Here is a 22,500-nt window from a genome sequence, read left to right as displayed (position 1 = left end):
CTTTCACCTAAGAATTAAATTAATAATAGCTAATTATGAATTATGCAAAGGAATAATATACATGGACTGGATTTTTCAGACCCCCTCTCCATGTTTTAAATATTGTAGTATATTTGCTTTTAAAAACATATATTTTGTGTGTCATAAAAAAATAAAACATCACACACATAACATCACTATAAATATATACTGAGAAAGAGAGACAAAGAGAGACAGAAAGAAGTGAGAAAGAGAAGTGAGACAGAGAAAGAAGTGAGAGAGAGAGAGAGAGAGTGTGTGTGTGAGAGAGTGTGTGTGAGAGAGAGTGTGTGTGAGAGAGAGTGTGTGTGTGAGAGAGTGTGTGTGAGAGAGAGAGTGTGTGTGAGAGAGAGTGTGTGTGAGAGAGAGTGTGTGTGTGTGTGTGAGAGTGTGTGTGTGAGAGTGTGTGTGTGAGAGTGTGTGTGTGAGAGTGTGTGTGTGAGAGTGTGTGTGTGAGAGTGTGTGTGTGAGAGTGTGTGTGAGTGTGTGTGTGTGAGTGTGTGTGTGTGAGAGAGTGTGTGTGTGAGAGAGAGTGTGTGTGTGAGAGAGAGTGTGTGTGTGTGAGAGAGAGTGTGTGTGTGTGAGAGAGAGTGTGTGTGTGTGAGAGAGTGTTTGTGTGAGAGAGAAAGAGTCTGTGTGTGTGTGTGTGTATGAGAGAGAAAGAGTCTGTGTGTGTGTGAGAGAGAGAGTCTGTGTGTGTGTGAGAGAGAGAGTCTGTGTGTGTGTGAGAGAGAGAGTCTGTGTGTGTGTGAGAGAGAGAGAAAGAGTGTGTGTGAGAGAGAGAGAGTGTGTGTGAGAGTGAGAGAAAGAGTGTGTGTGAGAGTGAGAGTGAAAAAGAGTGTGAGAGAGAGAGAGATTTAGAAAGAGCATGCAATTTTAAACAACTTTCCAATTTACATCTAATATCTAATTTGCTTCATTCTCTATATATCCTTTGTTGAAAATCATATATAAATAGGCTCAGTAGCTGCTAATTGGTGGCTGCACATAGATACCTCATGTGATTGGCTCACCCATGTGCATTGCTGTGTCTTCAACAAAGGATATCTAAAGAATAAAGCAAATTTGATAATAGAATTAAATTGGAATGTTGTTTAAAATTGTATTCTCTACCTGAATCATGAAATAAAAATGTTGTGCTTTATGTCCCTTTAAGGACACTTCAGACACAAATTCTGGACATTTCATAAATGTTGGAGAGATGGTAAAAAATCTGTTTCATTGTATACAAGCATGTGAAAATAGTTTACCTACAATGAAAGCCATTAATAAAAATTATTGCTAGGATAAAACTGAAAGCCCTCCAGCCTCAAATACATATCATCTATTTCTGTATACCATTTGTGTTGAATGAGTATATATAGTGGAACTGCATTTGCTTATATAACTAGATTTGAATTAGTTTCTTACCTGTATGCGTGTTGTAAAGAATGCTAATCATCATTGTGCAACCTGCCAATTTAATAGTAAATTTAAGTTCATATATGTGCCAGTGCCTCACCAGCCTCTGACCTCACTGCATGGCTCCTGCTGCATTGTTAGATTTATTATTGTAAAGGAATACTTACGTTTTTTTTTCACAAAAGTCTGTGACATTTACTTTTCCAACGTCAATATTAGATTTTACCCTTCCCACACCACAGTCAGTTATGCGTTCAGTATATTAACTTATGCAAATTTGCCAAATATAATAACAGATCCACTCAACTTAAGTTGATACACTTAGCGATCCTTTATATATTTATATCCAGGTTTTCGGGTCAGTAACGGTCATATCCCATGCACATGAACTTCCTTACGTGTTCATAAGTGTGACAGACCGGCTCCGGTCCATAGAGAGAGCACTTATTGCGGTATAACTTTTAACATTTATATCAGCTTATATGCTTGTGTAATAACTTTGTATTTACCCACCGCCGCTCCTCTCCTCCTCAGAGACACTAACCCGAATCCTATCTGCTCACTGAGCGTTGTATACTTCCAGTATCCTTGTTTAAGCCCCACGTTGCAGAGCTCAACCCGGATATCAGGTACAAACAATATTCCAAAAGAAAGAGGCTTACCCGGGGAACTCTGTTAAAATCCAAATGTTTGATATCGATCATCTGTTCCTACAGTTACTCATTTATTTATTCTCCTATTTGCATCAAACTATTGATGTTATATTCAATCATCTAACAAAAAAGTGACACTAAATACTTTCCTGCTGTTTATCTTATTGCTGTTAGGGCTTACGATGTTTTAAGCACACAGTATATTGCAAATTGTCATTTTTGTTTATTTAAAAACTCCTCACACATTATAATGGAATTCTTCGATCTAAAGCACTATAGGTTACCTTTACAACTTACATTCATTAAGTAATACCTTTCACATTTCCTATGTTGCTAGATAAAATATTACAGATATGTGGCATGATTGTTCCCCCAGGACAAAGATGAACTTATTTCTCTTGCAAGGTGTATCCAGTCCACGGATTCATCCTTACTTGTGGGATATTCTCATTCCCTACAGGAAGTGGCAAAGAGAGCACACAGCAGAGCTGTCCATATAGCTCCCCCCTAGCTCCACCCCCCAGTCATTCTCTTTGTCACTCTAACAAGTAGCATCTCCACGGGAGGGTAAAGTGAATGTGGTGTTAGATTTGTAGTTTTATATCTTCAATCAAAAGTTTGTTATTTTTAAATAGTGCCGGTTTGTACTATTTACTATCTGGCAGAAAGTGATGAAGAATTCTGCTGAGAGGAAAATGATTTTTGCATGTTGTAACTAAAATCCACTGCTGTTCCCACACAGGACTGAGGAGTACCAGAAAACTTCAGTTGGGGGGAACAGTTTGCAGGCTTAACTGCATTGAGGTATGTTTCAGTCATCTTTTTTCTAGTCAAGACACGATAATGCTAGAAGACTGACAGAAATCCCCATGAGGGAAGGGTAAGCCATATTCTGAGACTTAGTATAGAATAAGGGCTTATTTAACAGGACTCAATAGGCTGGTGGTCACTGTGACAGGGCAATCGATTATTTTATTCAGCAAATACTCATTGGTAGACACTTTTAAACAACTTTGGTGTGTTTATTATGGGTTTTTTTTATCCACATGGCATAAATTTAGTCACCTAAATGTGACTTTGAAGGCCTCACAACTCCGGAATGGAGTGGGAGGGGCCCTAATTTCGCACCTCTGTCGCGCAGTTCATTTCTCCAGACAGTTCATGCTGCTTCATGTGCAGGGTCCAGAGACTGCTTGAGGGACTCACAGAAGCTGTTTTTCCCCTAAACTAATCCATAAGGGAAGGTAGGGCCACAGCAGACTGCTGTGGCAAGGTGCTGTAGTGTTGTAACCGGTTGTGGGCTTTAGACTGCTCCAGTTTGGGCATTAAGGGGTTAATCAGGCTGAAACTTGGTGTGCAATCATATCGAAGCATTAGGCACATACTGTGAAAATTTCAAAAGATTTGGTGCATTTTTCACTGTTTTGTAAAATTGTGTGTGCTTTTTATCTCTTAAAGGCACAGTACAGTTTATTTCAAATTGTGTTTTTTATTTGATTAAAGTGTTTTTCAAGCCTGCTTGCATATAATACTAATCTGTTTAACATGTCTGACACTAAGGAAAAGCCTTGCTCTTTGTGTTCAGTAGCCATGGTGGAACCCCCTCTCAAAATGTGTCCCAAGTGCACTAATGTGTCTATACAATTTAAAGATCATATTGTGTCACTTAAAAATGTAGCCCAAGATGATTCTATGACAGAAGGTAATGAAGATAGTCAGGGTTCCTTCTACAACCGATCGCCTGCATTATTCCTGTAACTACTGCAGCGGCTTTCTGGTTTGAGGCACTGGAGGAGTCGCTCCAGAGGGAGACCTCATATGACGAAATTATGGATAGAATTAAAGCTTTAAAACTGGCTAATTCTTTTATCACGGATGGCGCTTTGCAATTAGCTAAGTTAGCGGCAAAAAATTCAGGTTTCGCCATTATGGCACGCAGAGCGCTTTGGCTCAAGTCATGGTCGGCCGATGTGTCGTCCAAATCAAAATTACTAAACATCCCTTTCAAGGGAAAGACCCTTTTCGGGCCCGAGTTGAAAGAGATTATTTTGGATATCATCGGGGGAAAGGGCCATGCTCTCCCGCAAGATAGGCCTTTTAAGGCTAAAAACAAGGTTAATTTTCGTTCCTTTCGCAACTTCAGGAGCGGTCCTGCTTCAATCTCTGCAACCGCAAAGCAAGAGGGTAATGCTTCACAGCCCAAGGCAACCTGGAAGCCTTTGCAGGGCTGGAACAAGGGTAAACAGGCCAAGAAGCCTGCAGCTGCTACTAAGATATCATGAAGGGGTAGCCCCCAATCCGGGACTGGATCTGTTGGGGGCAGACTCTCTCTCTTCGCTCAGACTTGGGCAAGAGATGTTCCCGATCCCTGGGCATTAAAGATCGTTACTCAGGGATATCTTCTAGAATTCAAGGACTCCCCTCCAAGGGGAAGGTTCCACATTTCTCATCTGTCTACAGACCAGACAAAGAAAGAGGCGTTCTTACGCTGTGTAGAAGACCTAATCATGATGGGAGTGATATATCCATTTCCAATACAAGGACTGGGTTTTTACTCAAACCTGTTTGTGGTTCCCAAAAAGGAAGGAACTTTCAGGCCAATCCTGGATCTAAAAATTCTAAACAAATTCCTCAGAGTTCCATCATTCCAGATGGAGACCATTCGGACAAATCTTACCTATGATCCAGGATGGTCAATATATGACTACCGTGGATCTAAAGGATGCGTACCTACATATTCCTATCCACAAAGATCATCATCAGTTCGCCTTTCAGGACAAGCATTACCAGTTCGTGGCCCTTCCCTTCGGGTTGGCCACCGCTCCCAGAATTTTCACAAAAGTGCTAGGGTCCCTTCTGGCGTACTAAGACCGCGGGGCATTGCAGTAGCACCTTATTTGGACGACATCTTAATACAGGCGTTGTCTTTTCCCAGAGCCAAGGCTCATACAGAGTTTGTTCTGGCCTTTCTAAGGTCTCACGGGTGGAAGGTGAACACCGAAAAAAGTTCTCTGTCCCCGCTCACAAGGGTTCCCTTCCTGGGAACATTAATAGACTCGGTAGAAATGAAAATATTTCTGACGGAGTTCAGAAAATTAAAGCTCTTAACTACTTGCCGAGTTCTTCATTCCATTCCTCGGCCATCTGTAGCTCAGTGCATGGAGGTAATCGGATTAATGGTAGCGGCAATGGACGTAGTCCCTTTTGCTCGAATACATCTAAGGCCACTGCAACTGTGCATGCTCAAACAGTGGAATGGAGATTATGCAGATTTGTCTCCTCAAATTCAACTGGACCAGAAAACCAGAGACTCTCTTCTCTGGTGGTTGTCTCAGGATCACCTGTCTCAGGGAATATGCTTCCGCAGACCGGAGTGGATCATTGTAACGACCGATGCCAGTCTGTTAGGCTGGGGGGCGGTCTGGGACTCTCTGAAAGCTCAGGGCTTATGGTCTCGGGAAGAGACTCTTCTTCCGATAAACATTTTGGAACTGAGAGCGATATTCAACTCGCTTCAGGCATGGCCTCAACTTCATCAGATTTCAGTTGGACAACATCACGACTGTGGCGTATATCAATCATCAGGGGGGAACAAAGAGTTCCCTAGTGATGAAGGAAGTCACCAAAATAATCAGGTGGGCGGAGGATCACTCCTGCCATCTATCTGCAATTCACATCCCAGGAGTATACAACTGGGAGGCGGATTTTCTAAGTCGTCAGACTTTTCACCCAGGGGAGTGGGAAATCTAGTTTCTCTGCGGCTGACTGCTTGGAGATTGAACGCTTAATTTTATCTAAACGTGGTTTCTCTGATTCAGTTATAGATACTCTGATTCAGGCTAGAAAGCCTGTCACCAGGAAAATTTACCATAAGATATGGCAGAAATATCTTTGTTGGTGTGAATCCAAGGGCTACCCGTGGAGTAAGATTAGGATTCCAAGGATATTGTCTTTTCTCCAAGAAGGATTGGAGAAAGGTTTGTCAGCTAGTTCCTTAAAGGGACAGATATCTGCTCTGTCTATTCTTTTACACAAGCGTCTGGCGGAAGTACCAGACGTTCAAGCGTTTGCTCAGGCTTTAGTCAGAATCAAGCCTGTCTATAAACCAGTTGCTCCGCCATGGAGTCTAAATTTAGTTCTTTCAGTTCTTCAAGGGGTTCCGTTTGAACCTTTACATTCCATAGATATTAAGTTATTATCTTGGAAAGTTTTGTTTTTGGTAGCTATATCTTCTGCTTGAAGAGTTTCAGAATTGTCTGCTTTGCAGTGTAATTCACCCTATCTGGTGTTCCATGCAGATAAGGTAGTTTTACGTACCAAACCTGGTTTTCTTCCTAAGGTTGTTTCTAATAAGAATATTAACCAGGAAATCATTGTTCCTTCCATGTGTCCTAATCCAGTTTCTAAGAAGGAACGGCTATTACACAATCTTGATGTGGTTCGTGTTTTGAAGTTCTATTTACAAGCAACTAAAGATTTCAGACAAACATCATCTTTGTTTGTCGTTTATTCTGGTAAGAGGAGAGGTCAGAAAGCGACTGCTACCTCTCTTTCCTTCTGGCTGAAAAGCATCATCCGATTGGCTTATGAGACTGCTGGGCAGCAGTCTCCTGAACGAATTACAGCTCACTCCACCAGAACTGTGGCTTCCACATGGGCTTTCAAGAATGAGGCTTCTGTTGAACAGATTTGTAAGGCAGCGACTTGGTCTTCACTGCATACTTTTGCCAAATTTTACAAATTCAATACTTTTGCTTCTTCAGAGGCTATTTTTGGGAGAAGGGTTTTGCAAGCAGTGGTGCCTTCCGTTTAGGTTACCTGTCTTATTCCCTCCCTTCATCCGTGTCCTAAAGCTTTGGTATTGGTATCCCACAAGTAAGGATGAATCCGTGGACTGGATACACCTTGCAAGAGAAAACAGAATTTATGCTTACCTGATAAATTACTTTCTCTTGCGGTGTATCCAGTCCTGGCCCGCCCTGGCATTTAAGTCAGGTTAAACATTTTTTCGTTTAAACTACAGTCACCACTGCACCCTATGGTTTCTCCTTTTCTCCTAGCCTTCGGTCGAATGACTGGGGGGTGGAGCTAGGGGGGAGCTATATGGACAGCTCTGCTGTGTGCTCTCTTTGCCACTTCCTGTAGGGAATGAGAATATCCCACAAGTAAGGATGAATCCGTGAACTGGATACACCGCAAGAGAAAGTAATTTATCAGGTAAGCATAAATTCTGTTTTTATTTTTCTGTAACCTACCGTGGGACTAACTTTTTATTTATTTTTCATCACTGAGTTCTATAGACCTATCTCCTGTACGGAGTTGGGGGCACTTTCAAACATTTGGACATTTACTGCCAAACGTTAATAACATCTGACTCAAGATTTAGACCTTTTGGGATTCTTGTTTGTAATTTGATCATCCAAAACACTTCTTGTTTTGCTAAAATATCATTTATATCGCCTCCTCTATTTGGGACCCTCACTTTTTGTATGATAGTCCATCTAAGAGAATTAGGGCTTTTTGTATGTTTTCTTGAGAAGTGTTCAATTAATGGTGTTGTCATTGTACCTGCTTTTATATTCGTAATGTGTTCACGTATTCGACTTCTCACCTCTCGTGTCATTAACCCTTTATACTGCACATTACATGTTTGACATGTTAATAAGTATATACAATTTGTGGCCCTGCAATTTAAACATTCTCTTTGATTAAAGATTCTTCCAGTGGCTTCACTCTTGAAATAATTTCCTGGGGTAAGGTATTCGCATGCTGTGAATGTGTGATTGCTGCATGGAAACACACCTACACAGCTTAGCCACGAACTCGTGGCCTCCCTGTTTTCCTGCAATTTAGTAGGTGCTACGATATTACCTATCGTCTTAGCTTTTCTATAAGAGAATTGACACCCTCTTTTTGCAACATTTGCCAAGAGCTCATCTGCACTCAGTATAGAAAGGTTGTTCTTTATTATGTTACAGACTGTGTGATACTGGTCACTATAGTCCATAACAAAATATATACCTTTGTCAAAATTCTTCTTGCCTTCTCTATTCAAATTTGTTTGAAGGAGACTTTCTCTTTCTATTCTCCCTACCGTTTTGTTTACACTTGTCACCATTGATTCACTGTAACCTCTCTCTTTTAGTCTTCTTTCTAGATCCCTAGCTTGTTTGCTGTACTCGTCTTTTTTGGTACAGTTCCGCCTTAACCTTATGAACTGACCCTTGGTGATTGCCTTAAAGATACCCTTGGGGTGGCAGCTATTTGCATGGAGTACCGTATTTCCAGAGATTGGTTTTCTGAAAATGGTGCTCGAGATTCCTTCTCTCTCTGATCCTGTGATCTTTATATCTAGATACTCTATACTACTCTTTTCATAGTGGTGAGTAAACCTGATACCTACACTATTATTATTTAGTTTATTTACAAATTCGTCTGCAGAGTCTTTGATTCCATCCCAAATTATTATCAAATTATTTATAAATCTTCTATAGAATTTTATTTGACCTTGTTTAGCATCCACCATCTCCAAAGATGTGGAACAGCTCCCACCAACCCACCACCAAGAAAATTTTCGGTGGCTAACCATAGACGTAAAAGCACTATACATGTCCATACAACATGACAAGGACCTACAGGCTATTAAATTTTTCCTGAAAAGATCAGGTGAATATAGTAATATTTGCATTAAATTTATATTGGACACAACCAAGTTCCTTTTGACACACAATTATTTTCTGTTTGAGGGCACCTACTACCTCCAGCGGTGTGGAACAGCTATGGGGGCCAAATTTGCCCCCTCTTACGCCAACCTATTTATGGGTTGGTGGGAGCTGTTCCACATCTTTGGAGATAGTGGGTGCAAACAAGGTCAAATAAAATTCTATAGAAGATTTATAGATGATTTGATAATAATATGGAATGGAAGCAAAGACTCTGCAGACAAATTTGTAAATAAACTAAATAATAATAGTGTAGGTATCAGTTTTACTCACCACTATGAAAAGAGTAGTATAGAGTATCTAGATATAAAGATCACAGGATCAGAGAGAGAAGGAATCTCGAGCACCATTTTCAGAAAACCAATCTCTGGAAATACAGTACTCCATGCAAATAGCTGCCACCCCAAGGGTATCTTTAAGGCAATCACCAAAAGTCAGTTCATAAGGTTAAGACGGAACTGTACCAAAAAAAACGAGTACAACAAACAAGCTAGGGATCTAGAAAGAAGACTAAAAGAGAGAGGTTACAGTGAATCAATGGTGACAAGTGTAAACAAAACGGTGTAGGTATTTTACTTTCCTCTCGTTGCACCTTTCAACAAATATCTCTTCCCTCACTTTTCCCTCATTCGAAACACACATGATTCGCTTATTCTCCCCTCTATCTGTACGTGTTGCAGTCATATACTGACCCCCTGGCTCCTCAACTCAATTTCTAGATCACTTGGCTGCCTGGCTACCCTATTTCCTTTCCTCAGACACCCCTGCCCTCATTCTTGGCGACTTCAACATCCCCCTTAACAATCCCACTGCCTCATCTGCTAAACAACTTCTGCAACTCACTTCCTCTTTCGGTCTGTCACAATGGACTGATTCTCCCACTCACAAAGACGGTCACTTTCTTGACCTGATCTTTAGCTATCGATGCACTCTCTCAAACTTCTCAAACTCCCCTTTTCCTCTTTCAAGGAGGATAAGCAGAGAGAAGTGGCCTTTTGATTTTGCTGTAAGACAACTTCTCCTGACTATTGATTATTTCAGAAATGGCGAAAGAAAGTCAGTTGAGGGTCTTCCGGACGCAGCGATAATCGATGCGGAGAAGGCGTTCGATCGGGTTAGCCATGATCACATTCTAACTACATTGAAACAATACGGTTTTCAGGATAATTTCTTGAACTTAGTAAACAATTTATGCACTCAGGCATCAACAAAACTAGCCATGCATGGGCAAGAGTCAAAGAGCATTCGCTTAGAGCAGGGTACGAGGCAGGGCTGTCCGCTCTCCCCTCTTCTGTTCGATTTTGCAATCGAACCCCTAGCCATAAAAATCAGAAAGCATATCGAAGGTATTAAGATCTATAATCATGAGTCGAAGGTGGCTCCATATGCGGATGATCTGCTAGTGTATGTCTGTAATACCTCTAGGAATATCCTAAAACTGCTCAACATAATCGAACAATTTGGCCAATTTGCAGGGTATAGAATGAATAAACAAAAAACAGAATTACTCTGGTTAAGAAAGACCGATACTTCATATTTAAATAACCCACTTAAGACAGTTAATGAATCGCTTAGATATCTGGGGATCATAGTCTCAACCAACCCCCAGGAGTGGTATTCTTTAAATATCATCCCAACTATTGCACGCGCCATTACACTTATGAGAGATTGGGAAAATTTGCCTCTCTCTCTCGCTGGGCGTATTGCTCTATATATAATGATAATTCTGCCAAAGATATCATATATTCTTCAAAATCTCCTGCTTTTCGTTAAGATACAAGATATCAAGAAACTTAACACGGCGCGTCAAAAATTCATATGGCAGTCAAGGAAACCTAGAATCTCCTTGCAGAGATTATATTTGGCGAAGCAATTTGCTGGGTTGGCTCTCCCAAATTTATATCTGTACAACTTAATTTTCTTAGGCCGAATTGCGGCAGACTGGGTAGCAGAAGCCGACTACTTCATGGATAACGGGTTAGAGAATAGCATAATCTATCCTTTTAAGCCAGTATCGCTACTACACACTCCGATGCATTTAATACCTAAGCAGGTGAAATTTTTTAAAACATTGTTCATAATAATTCAGGCATGGAAAAAGATTGGTGTATTAGCAGGAGTAAACACTAACATTCCCAGATACCAAACTTTTATAGGGAACCCAGAATTTCAAGAGGGCTCACAAGCTCCACATTTGAAAAAATGGCAGGAACAAGGGCTCAGATCTGTTGCACAGCTATATCATTCAGAGTCAGGAATCATTAAATCCTTCCAAGAACTGAAACTGGAATTCAATCTTGGCAACCAAGATTGTTTCGCCTATTTGCAAGCTAGGCATTACACTAGCCAATTACATGCCCAATTTAACTGGAAATGGACCTGGGGGAAATTAGAGTCGTGGCCAGCCTTGATCAAGGCAGGTCATTGCTCAATTTCTCCATGGTACTCCTATCTTAACTCTCAGAAAGGCAGCGGTAATATAGAGAGTCTAGCTCTAAAATGGTCAGACCATTTGTCTATGAATATTGATAAGGAAGCACACATTATGAGATCCCTCACGCTACTCTGTGACACCACTATAGCTGAAACCTGGAGAGAATCTCACACAAAGCTTTTATATCAGATATATTACACTCCGGATAAAGCCTATAGATGGAACAATACTGATTTCAAGAAATGCCCAAAATGTAGCTTATTGGCTGCAGACTTATTGCATATGGTGTGGTTGTGTCCAAAAATTAAACAATTCTGGCATAGAATAGAGTATTGGTTGTTTAAGGTGGTGAAAATAAAACCTCTCAAACTTACTCCTCTAACCATAATCTTCCTGTCAAGTAACAAGGATGATTTCAGAGATGCTAAAATATTAAACCTAGTTATTCTGCCCGCGAGAAAAATTACCTTAAAAGACAATACCGGGTAGAACAACTTGCCACAGACCTGAACTCAGAACGCGAAATTGTAGCTTTTTTTAGTAAATGGTCAAAATTTATCAAAAGCTTCTCTGCGGCTGAAATAGACTATATGATAACCCCATTCCAAGACTCTGAAATAGTTCTATTGGGCATTTGGTAGTGGGGGGTTTGCACGGTGGGGTGGGTGGGGGAGAGGGGGAGATCTTGTGTAAGGGAAGAATTTTTTTTTATTTTTTTTCTCTTTGCTCCTTATGGTTTTCATAGTTTTCTTTTTTCTGTTGTTATAAAGTTAAAAAACTACAACAATGATGCATAAAATAAGGGCGAAGGAAGCCTAGAGATGTCATTTTATTGATAAAAGGTGCAATGTGGATATGTCGTTTCCTTTGAGGCATTTATGCACTTGTTAGGCTGAATAGACACAAACAATGCAATGTTGGTTACTCGTCTTTTTTTTATCTTAATTATTGTTTGGTTTGTATTATTGCTGAATATGTTACATTGTTGATACAAAAAAAAAATAATAATAAAAAAAAAAAAAATTGTATTCTCTATCTGAATCATGAAAGAAAATTTTTGGGTTTCATGTCCCTTTAAGTCTAGGCCATTGACAGGCAATGTAAGTATTGGGATTTTGCTTACAGACATATATAAGATAAGGAAGCATATACACAAATTGATAAAATAATGAGATCTGATTTTACCTGCAAGCTCAACCCATTTTAATATGTTATGGTTTTAAAGCACAAAACAAGCTAATTCTTATACACAAATAAACTTGAAAATGCAATTTCTCATACATTTTATAGTCTGCAGCTGGTATAACAAGTCATTGGAAATACATTAAATGCTTTCTTTCATTTAAAGACATTCAAAAGTACATTTACCTTCATTTTGGGCATAGTGAGTGACACTGGCAGAAGACAGTGGTCTAGGCACCTTATTTTAATTATTTCCAAACAATCAGGTATAAGTGAGTGTCCTTTATTGCACGGTGCATAGAATTTAAGTAAATCTTTCTGCATTTGGGAGCATACTGAGTGGCACTCACAGTGGGGGAGGGGGTTCAGTGGGCTGGGCATCTTATTTGATTTTTCCCCCCAAGTAATATGGTATAAATGTCTGTTCTTCCTTATTGCACAGTGCATAGAATTTTAAGTAGATCTTCCTTCATTTAATGGCATACTGAGTGGCACTTGCAGTGGGCCTCCAACTCTTATTTCAATTATTTCCAAGTAATAAGATATAAGCGTTTGCTTCTTTTTTGCCTTGGTCTGAGATTGTCACCTCTATGGTTTTGCAATGAACCTTTGACTGTCATTGTGAATGATTTTGGGCCCACAGTGTCTGTTCTGGCATGAGGCATTTACCATGAGGCATTTCCCTCGTCCAAGAATTTCACCTCTGTGGACGTCAAATGCCTCATGGTAACAGCTTTACCCTTTTAATCATAGTTCCAGTTTGCTGCTTTTTCAAAGCAGGGGATGAAAGAGAAGTTGAATTCATTAATGAAACACTATGGTTACTTGATAAGAACCTCTGTCTGCTGTTGAAAGTGATGTTGGACACAATGTCTGTCAAATTATTTCTATCTTGCCCTTGTCCAAGAATTTCATTTCTGAAGATGTCAATGATTTCCGCTTAATCATGGTCCATGTTTGATGCTCACTATCCTTTTGATTGAATGTGAAAGTCTCCTCCCTCAATACTGCTGCGGCCTGATGCAGCTTCTCCTAGACTCTGATGCTGATGTTGCCTCCCCTATATGCCACTGCTACTGCATATGTAAAAGCCTCCTTCATTATAGCTGCTGCCCTTCTCCTCCGCAGTTAAATTAAATGTATTTAAAAGCCACTATCTATATTGCTGCTGCTGTACTCCTGGGGGTAGATTTACTATATTTCGAGTGGACTTGATTCACTATAGCGAATCATTTCAGCTCGACATTGCTAAATTCCAACAGCATACGCTGTCAGCATTTATCATTGCACAAGCATTTCTAGTGAAATGCTTGTGTAATGACGCCCCTGCTCACTGACAGCCAATTGGCCGCTAACAGGGGCTTTCAGTCACCTTAAAGGTGGCAGACAATTAAGGAGCAGCAGTCTTATGACCGCTGCTTCTTAACTTCTGTTTCAGGCAAGCCTGAAATGATGGGACTCCGAAGCAGCATTCTCTGCTTCATAAATGGAGCCCCTAGTCTCTGTTGCTACTGCAGTAAATGTTTCCTTCAGCTCTTCTGCCATTTCTGCTCTGTGGTGGTCATCAGGCAATGCCAAATCCTTAGGTAACAGCTAGCTAGCAAGCCTTCCTCTGAGATGTATTGTAGGGGTGTGTGTACTATAATCCAGAGGCCTACTTCAGTAATACTGCAGTATATTGCTGCTCCTCCTGCTCTTCCACTTGCCCTTTAAAGGTCAGATAAGATGCTTTGCAAATATGTGAAGTACAAACTGGTTAAGAAATAGAAATGGCCAAGAAAGTGGTTGCTGCAGTTCTGATGCACTTCAAGGTAATCCACCCCATTGTACAGCTTTCTAAAAACCCCTACATTCACCAAATCATCATTTTTAAAGGAGATCTATCCCTTCCGATTAAGTTGGGCTTCTGATATATACTGCTAAAGTATAAACTTGCTATGGAGCAGGTTTGTGGGGAGGTGATGAATGTGGTAACTTTATTTCATTGCTTTGCTCTGTCACACACTCTACGTTTAGTACCACAATTGCTTCCCCAGTGCTAACATAATGCAAAGAATATGACAGCACGTGTGGGAGGAAGAATAAGGGAGTGAGGGAAATAGGATGGTAAGGAGATGAGTGGGAAGTAAAAGGTTAGAAAAGGTAAGACAATAAGATGGTAGTGAATGATTCACTGATATTATCACATGCTTTTAATTTAAATGTATTCTTTAAATTCTCTGTAATATAATTATAAAAAATCTTCTTCTTATATGTGCTGCTGCCTCTGTTAGCTTTGCAATATAGGTCCTTTTAATTACTGGCATTCCAGAATCTAAGTTTATTTTTATTAAAATTAGTTTTCTATTTGCTTCCCATTGGAAATAACGTTTAACAAATTTCTTTCCAAACATTCGGATGTGCCAACGCCCCTATGAACAAAATTCTGCAGAAGCAAACCTGGAAGAATATCTGGAATAAAACTTTCAAACAAAATGATTTCCTTGGCCTTGCACATAGCTACTAAATAGTAAACATGCTTCAAAACATCTAGAATTTTTAGCTTCCTAATCTTGTACTTATTAGAATTACTGGAAAGTACTTTTAACAGATTCACGTTATTGCTTTCCAAAAAGTGTTTAGAAACTTAGGGACAGTAAAGTCAAAATTACATTTTCATAACTCAGATAGAGCAGGCAATTTTAAACAACATTTCAGTTTACTTCTATTATCAAAATTGCTTAGTTCTCTTGGTATCCTTTATTGAAGAGTAAAAAGAGGTAGGCTCATAAGAGCTCAGGAGTGTGCACGTGACTTTAGTACTCTATAGCAGCAGTGTTTGCATCAAATTATAACATTGTTACCAATAATGTTGCAAAACACTGCTACCATAGTACTAAAGACACGTGCACACTCCTGAGCTCCTATGAGCCTACGTTAATTTATCCTTCAATAAAGGATACCAAGAGAACTAAGCAATTTTGATAATTGAAGTAAATTGGAAAGTTTTTTTTTTAAATTGCATGCTCTATTTGTATCATTAAAGTTTAATTTTGACTTTACTGTCCCTTTTTAAAGGACCATTATATTGATGAAACGACAGGCTCTCTATCATTAGAGTGTACTTTTATCATTAGCGATGCTGCAATTCAAAGTGTTAAAGTGAAGGTCAATTTTCATCAATGAGTGCCCGGTTTTTAAAAATACTTTTTAAAACAGGGGCACTTTCATTGATGAAAATTAACATTGCACTGGATTTTAAGAAATACTTACCTTTTTCTCCTGCAAAACCGGATCGCCGATCTCAGCCTCAGTTCCTCTGTAGTGACGTCAGAAATGACAAAAACCGGCTTCCTCCAATCATGGCTTGCACCCCAGAGCGTCCAGCTCGTGATGCCTGGCTGTGATTGGAGGAAGCCAGTTTCGTCATTGCTGTTGTCTACAGCAGGAAGAAGAAGGAGGGAGATCGTCGATCCGGCTTTGCAGAAGTAAAAGGTAAGTATTTCTTAAAATCCAGTGCAATGTTAATTTTCATCAATGAAAGTGCCCCTGATTTTAAAAGTATTTTTAAAAACCGGGCACTCATTGATGAAAATTGACCTTCACTTTAAGCCACACAAAGGGGTGACAGACTGTTTTTTACCTTGGGGGTTAAACACATAGATTTGCAGCGACCCTAGTGTGATACAATGCACTAATGAGTTTCTATAATAGCCCTTTAGCAACCAGAGAAAAGATGAAAGATGTGCTCACAAAACAGAAGAAAATGTTCTGACTGGGGTATTTATATGCAACTTTATGTTGGCACTGTCTATTGTGTACAGGCATAGATTATTTCACAAGTCACATGAGAGCCAGCATTCAGCCTGCCATAATGAAACAAATTGTAATACATCTCTTTTATTTCTGATATACAAAGATTATTAGATCCTGAGGTGCATTTTGTTTTCTCTGCCCCAGGCACTGGCAAATCTGTGGACCCATAACATTTAACCCCCCCCCCCCCCCAAAAAAAATGTAACTAATATTTGCCACACATATTTCCCTCACTCAGAGGTCAGAGAAACCCCTAGTAGACATGCACCCTTATTAGACAAACAGGAGGAGAGCATAGTAGTGGGGAAATGTAATTTCATATAACTACTCCCTTAGTATTTGCTGCTTTCTAAATACTGCTGATGTAGGCAATATTTAATTAGTCCAGGCTAAAAAACACCTCTGATTATAATGTAATAAGGCCTTAATTTGTCATTTGGCAAAGAAGGCAGCTTCCTGTATATAGTGGGAACTTCAGACTGGTTGTTTCTTATATTGCATGTGCTATAAAATGTGCGAGTTTAGTTAGAGGATGCACCTTTTGTTTTACAGCTATTTGCCACAATTTGGGAAATGCTTGAGGCTGATTGTATCACTGTATGTGCAGCCATTGTTGTTACTGTTACCTTTTTCACTAGATTACTGTTCTAACCCATCCTGTACCCACGTCTCTAGTAAACATTGCATTTCTTAATTTAATAACAATAAAAACGATGTTCACTAAATCATAATGATTGTTGAGAATGAGAATCATGTTATTGAATTAGTGAAAACGATGAAACCTAAAATGATACAATTCATTAGTATATTGGTGTATAAGGAGAGGAATCAATCTGTTCATCCTGACCCTGCAATAATCTTACACAGTATGAAAGCATCTATTCTTGTTTTATACAAATGCATTACTATGGCTGCGTCACAGCTTGTATCCTCTGATCAACTAGCATTGGGCAACAAATACAATCGAAGCAAAACTACTGCTACACTCTGCTTCTACCAATCGAATCAGTAAACAAAGAAAGCTATACATTTTGTATCTTACTGTGAGTTGTGCATTTTAAGAGGTGACTATGTAAATTGCTGGTTGGATTGTTGTATCAGTATAAAAAACATTTGTTCACTAACTGATAAAGCTGGAACAATCTTTTTGGTGTACATTTTAAAAATAAACTTCCAATTGACAACATCTAATGGTAACAAATGCTGACTACAATTATTTGACAGTTATTTTCTGTGCGAATATGATAAAATACTGTTTGTACCTTATGCTGAAGGTTTTACTGTCCAGATTAGCTTGTTGGCCTTTGTTCTGCGGAACCTGTTGGCGCTCTACAAATACCTGATAATAATAATAATAATAATAATAATATTACTTGTGTTGTGTAAGAGCTATCCCATACTGTGGTATGTTTCCTGTCTCCTTTTTTCCTGTATTATAAAAACAGCCCACTGAGATTTTACAAGACAGACACCAAACAGTTTATTTTTACAGCAGCTATGACCCATTATATATAGCCCATTGATCTCTGTACAAGGAAAAACAAGTGTATGAATTCAAAGATCACATATGGTGCGTGTAAACATGCTATTGCATCTTCTACAGGGCAGGTTGTACTCCCTCTTCTGTAGAAAACCATATTTTATTATTATTATTATCATCCGTTATTTGTAGAGCGCCAACAGATTCTGCAGCGCTATAAACAAAGGGGGAGTACAACAAAACAATTATAGGGATCAAATGGGTAGAGGGCCCTGCCAAGAGTTGCACTGTTGTAGTCAGCTCTTAAGAAGGTGATCTACAAACAGCTGGACTCTTAAGCTTACATGCTAAGGGGGTTCAGGGGATAGCAATGGAGGAGAGGAACTGGTATTAGGAAAGGTTAGTGTAGGTTGCATGCATCCCTGAACAGTAGAGTCTTTAGGGAGCACTTGAAGCTTTTAAAACTAGAAGAGAGTCTTGTGGAGCGAGGCAGAGAGTTCCACAAGATGGGAGCCAGTCTGGAGAAGTCCTGTAAATGGGAGTGTGATGAGGTGACAAGAGAGGAGGAGAGTAGGAGGTCATGAGCAGAGCGAAGGGGATGGGAGGGAGAGTATCTGGAGACAAGGTCTGAGATATAGGGGGGAGCAGTGCAGTTGAGGGCTTTGAGAGCAATCGCTTGAGCGCAATTTAATTTAACGTGTGTCGGGATAGTGTGACAGTTACACTCATAATAACACTAATAAAAATCATTTTAAAAATGCAAAAAAAAGTTAGAAGGGCTCAAAGACTTGAGGTCTCATGTGTTAGAAAAAAAAGGCATGAAAAGGGCTTTAATAAATATATACAGGCAGTCCCCAGGTTACGTACAAGATTAAGTTGAATTTGTATGTAAGTTGGAACAGGCGCTTTTTTTTGGTGAAACTCTAGCCAAACATTTTTTTAGTTTTGGATAGCATAGGGAAAACTTTGTTTTGCTATCTGTGTAACCTGTTCAGAAAATTTCACTTCAATTTCTGTCCTTGTGACAATTGGATTTTGAGTATTTTGGGTTATCCTGGAAAGAAGGATTGGCGATAAAGCTGTAATTTCTCCATTTGTAAGTACGAGTTGTACTTAAGTTGGATGTCTGTAACCCGGGGACTGCTCTCCATAAACATCTTGGAGTTGAGAGCGATCTTCAATGCCTTGATGGCTTGGCCTCAGTTATCCTGGTGTATCAGATTCAAGTCGGATAACATCACCTCAGTGGCTTACATCAACCACCAGGGAGGAACTCATAGTTCCTTGGCGATGAAGGAGGAAGCTCGGATTATTCAGTGGATGGAAGCTTACGATTGTCTTCTATCTGCCATCCACATTCCAGGAGTGGACAACTGGGAGGCGGATTTTCTGAGCAGACAGACCTTTAATCCTGGGGAGTGGACTCTCCATCCAGAGGTGTTCTCCAGGTTAACCCTAAAGTGGGGGTGCCGGAGTTGGATCTGATGGTGTCTCGTCAGAACCCCAAGCTTCTAAGGTACAGTTCAAGGTCAAGAAATCCTCAGGTCGCCCTGATAGATGCTCTGGCGGTTCCTTGGGATTTTGGTCTAGCATACCTGTTTCCTCCGTTTGCTCTCCTTCCATGAGTCATTGCTCGTATCAAACAGGAGAGAGTGTCTGTAATCCTGATAGCTCCTGCATGGCCTCGCGGGACCTGGTTTGCAGACCTAGTGAAGATGTCTTCTCTTCCACCTTGGAGATTACCTCTAAGGAAGGACCTTCTAACTCAGGGTCCTTTCCTCCATCCAAATCTAGTTTTTCTGAAGCTGAGTGCATGGAGATTAAACGCTTAGTTTTGGCTAAGCGTGAATTTTCTGAGTCAGTCATTGATACTATGCTTCAGGCCCGCAAACCAGTTACTCGTAAGATTTACCATAAGGTATGGCGCATACCTTTATTGGTGTGAATCGATGGGCTTCTATTAGAGTAGGGTCAGGATTCCTAGAATTTTGTCTTTTCTCCAGGAAGGACTGGAGAAGGGTTTGTCAGTCAGTTCTCTGAAGGGTCAGATTTCTGCGCTATCTATTCTTTTACACAAGCGCCTGGTGGATATGCCAGATGTTCAATCTTTTTGTCAGGCCCTGGCCAGAATCAGGCCGGTGTTTAAACCTGTTGCTCCTCCTTGGAGCTTGAACCTTGTGCTTAAGGTTTTGCAGCAGGCTCCGTTTGAGCCTAAGCATTCTGTAGATATTAAGTTGTTATCTTGTAAAGTTTTGTTTCTTTTTGCAACTTCCTCTGATCACAGAGTTTCTGAACTCTCGAGTCTGCAGTGTGATTTGCCTTACCTTATTTTTCATGCGGATAAGGCGGTCCTTCGTACTAAGTTAGGATTTCTCCCTAAAGTGGTTTCAGATCGAAACATTAATGAGGAGATTGTTGTACCTTCTCTTTGTCCTAATCCTTCTTCTCAGGAATGTCTTTTGCATAACTTAGATGTTGTGCATGCTCTTAAATTTTACCTACAGGCTAATAAGGATTTTCGCCAATCTTCGGCCCTTTTTGTTTGTTTGTCGCTGGAAAGCGTAAGGCCCGAAGGCCTCTTCTACTTCTCCTTCCCTCTGGTTGAGAAGTATGATTCATTTTGCTTATGACACTGCTGGACAGCAGCCTACTGAGAGAATTATGGCTCATTCTACTATGACTGTCTCGTCATCCTGGGCTTTCAAAAATGAAGCTTCTGTGGAACAGATTTGCAAGGAGGCTACATGGACCTCTCTGCATACTCTAAATTTTCTAAATTTGATACTTTTGCCTCGGCTGAGGCTTCCTTTGGGAGAAAGGTTCTTCAAGCGGTGGTGCCTTCGGTTTAGGCCTGCTATTTTGTTCTCCCTCCCTGTTCATTCCGTGTCCTCTAGCTTGGGTATTGGTTCCCACTAGTAATTGGAATGACGTTGTGGACTCTCCATGTCTTAGGAAAGAAAACAAAATGTATGCTTACCTGATAAATTTATTTTTCCAGACATGGAGAGTCCACGACCCCACCCTTAATTAAGACAATATTTCTTGTTAAACCTCAGGCACCTCTACACCTTTGTGTTATCTTCTTTTTCCATTTCCCTTCGGCTGAATGACTGGGGGTTATGGGTAAGTGAAGTGACACTTAACTGCTCTGCTGGGGTGCTCTTTGCCTCCTCCTGCTGGCCAGCAGTGAATATGCCACTAGTTATTGGAATGACGTTGTGGACTATCCATGTCCGGAAAGAAAGAAAGTTATCAGGTAAGCATACATTTTGTTATTTAGTTTGTGCTCTGGTAAGAGTGTCTAAGGTGTAGCATTTTGCTATATTGGACCTGTATCTGCATTTTGATATCATGCTTTGAGGGCATATGTTGAATTAGTGATGACATTCCGTCATCGCTGATGAATGCTTGGTACCTCCAGTTGTTAGTGCTAACCTTTAGCAGACATATTTTTGCTTATATATCTGCACTGAAAATGTTTCTTTTAAAAATCAGATGCTTTCTCATCTTTATTTTAATTTTGGGTTTTACACCCGTTTAAAGGGACAGTCTACCATAGAATTGTTATTGTTTTAAAAGATAGATAATCCCTTTATTACCCATTCCCCAGTTTTGCATAACCAACACAGTTATATTAATATACTTTTTACCTCTGTGATTACCTTGTATCTAGGAACCTTCTTCCAACCCCCTGATCACATGATTGTGACTGTTTATTATCTATTGTCTTAAATTTAGCATTGTTTTGTGCTAAATCTTAAATAACCCCCTGTGCCTGAACACAGTGTTATCTATATGGCGCACGTGTACTTTCTGTCTCTTTGTGTTGAAATGAGATTTAAAAAGCAAGTGATAAGAAGCTTAGAAGGCTTAGAAATTAGCATATGAGCCTACCTATGTTTAGTTTAAACTAAGAATATCAAGAGAAAAAAGCAAATTTGATGATAAAAGTAAATTGGAAAGTTGATTAAAATTAAAAGTCCTATCTGAATAATGAAAGTTTTATTTATACTCGACTGTCCCTTTAAGATTTGAGTTTAATTATTAGTTTTATGATGGAACTGATTGCTGCTTCCACAACAGTTAAGCAGTTTATTGTTTAATATCAAGCTATTGAAAGATAACATTTATTGTGCATAATAATACTAATAACCCATATTTTTAGGTTTAAATAATTTATTTTATTTATTTTTAGTGTTTCCTGAAAATGAACAAATCATTTACTCTCCTGTATATTTACCTGTTCTTCACAAACTGCAACTTCACATGTAAGTCATTATATTTAGATAACTTTTGTAATAATTGCATTAAATATCTAAATAATTTACAAAGAATATGACTTAAAGGGACAGTAAACACCTTGTAATTGCAAGACATTCCTGTTGTGGTGCTATTGATTAATGTATCAGCCAAGTGTTAACATTTTTTTTATTAACATCCTTGTTTATCAAATTATCAGTAGACAGACTCCACCTAACATTGCCTTATCTGAAGGAGCCAGTCTGAACTTTAGTCCACAGACAACAAGACTAGCCATTGTCCTTGGACTACATTTATCATTTGTAAGGCAGGTGAGGTTTGCTTTCATGAACCTCATTCACCCAGCCTTGCAGCGAGTGGGCAGCAGTACGCTGCCCTCATTTAATATTGCACAATCTGCTGATTGTGCAATGCGGCCCCTAGCTTGTGGACGGCCAATTGTGTGCAAGGGGGCTGTCAATCATCCTGATCCAATTGGTATGATTGCAATCTGCCACTTAAAGTGGCGTGGAGAGGTTAAGTAGCAGTGGTCTTATGACCGCTGCTACTTAACTA

The 22,500-nt window shown here is 39.7% G+C and overlaps 1 protein-coding gene across 1 annotated transcript in view; it reads left to right on the top strand.

Annotated features, from left to right (window-relative positions):
- LOC128663307 (dual oxidase 1-like) overlaps window positions 1–22,500 on the top strand; it is a 485,563-nt gene that overhangs the window by 14,548 nt on the left and 448,515 nt on the right. The window contains exon 2 of the mRNA XM_053717572.1: window positions 21,881–21,953. Coding sequence (XP_053573547.1) covers window positions 21,893–21,953 — 61 coding nt within the window. The 5' untranslated portion in view covers window positions 21,881–21,892. The remainder of the gene's footprint in view (window positions 1–21,880; window positions 21,954–22,500) is intronic.

The sequence above is a fragment of the Bombina bombina genome, chromosome 6 (assembly GCF_027579735.1).
Source record: "Bombina bombina isolate aBomBom1 chromosome 6, aBomBom1.pri, whole genome shotgun sequence".
NCBI classification, from domain to species: domain Eukaryota; kingdom Metazoa; phylum Chordata; class Amphibia; order Anura; family Bombinatoridae; genus Bombina; species Bombina bombina.
This window is presented reverse-complemented; position numbering and strand designations above follow the sequence as displayed.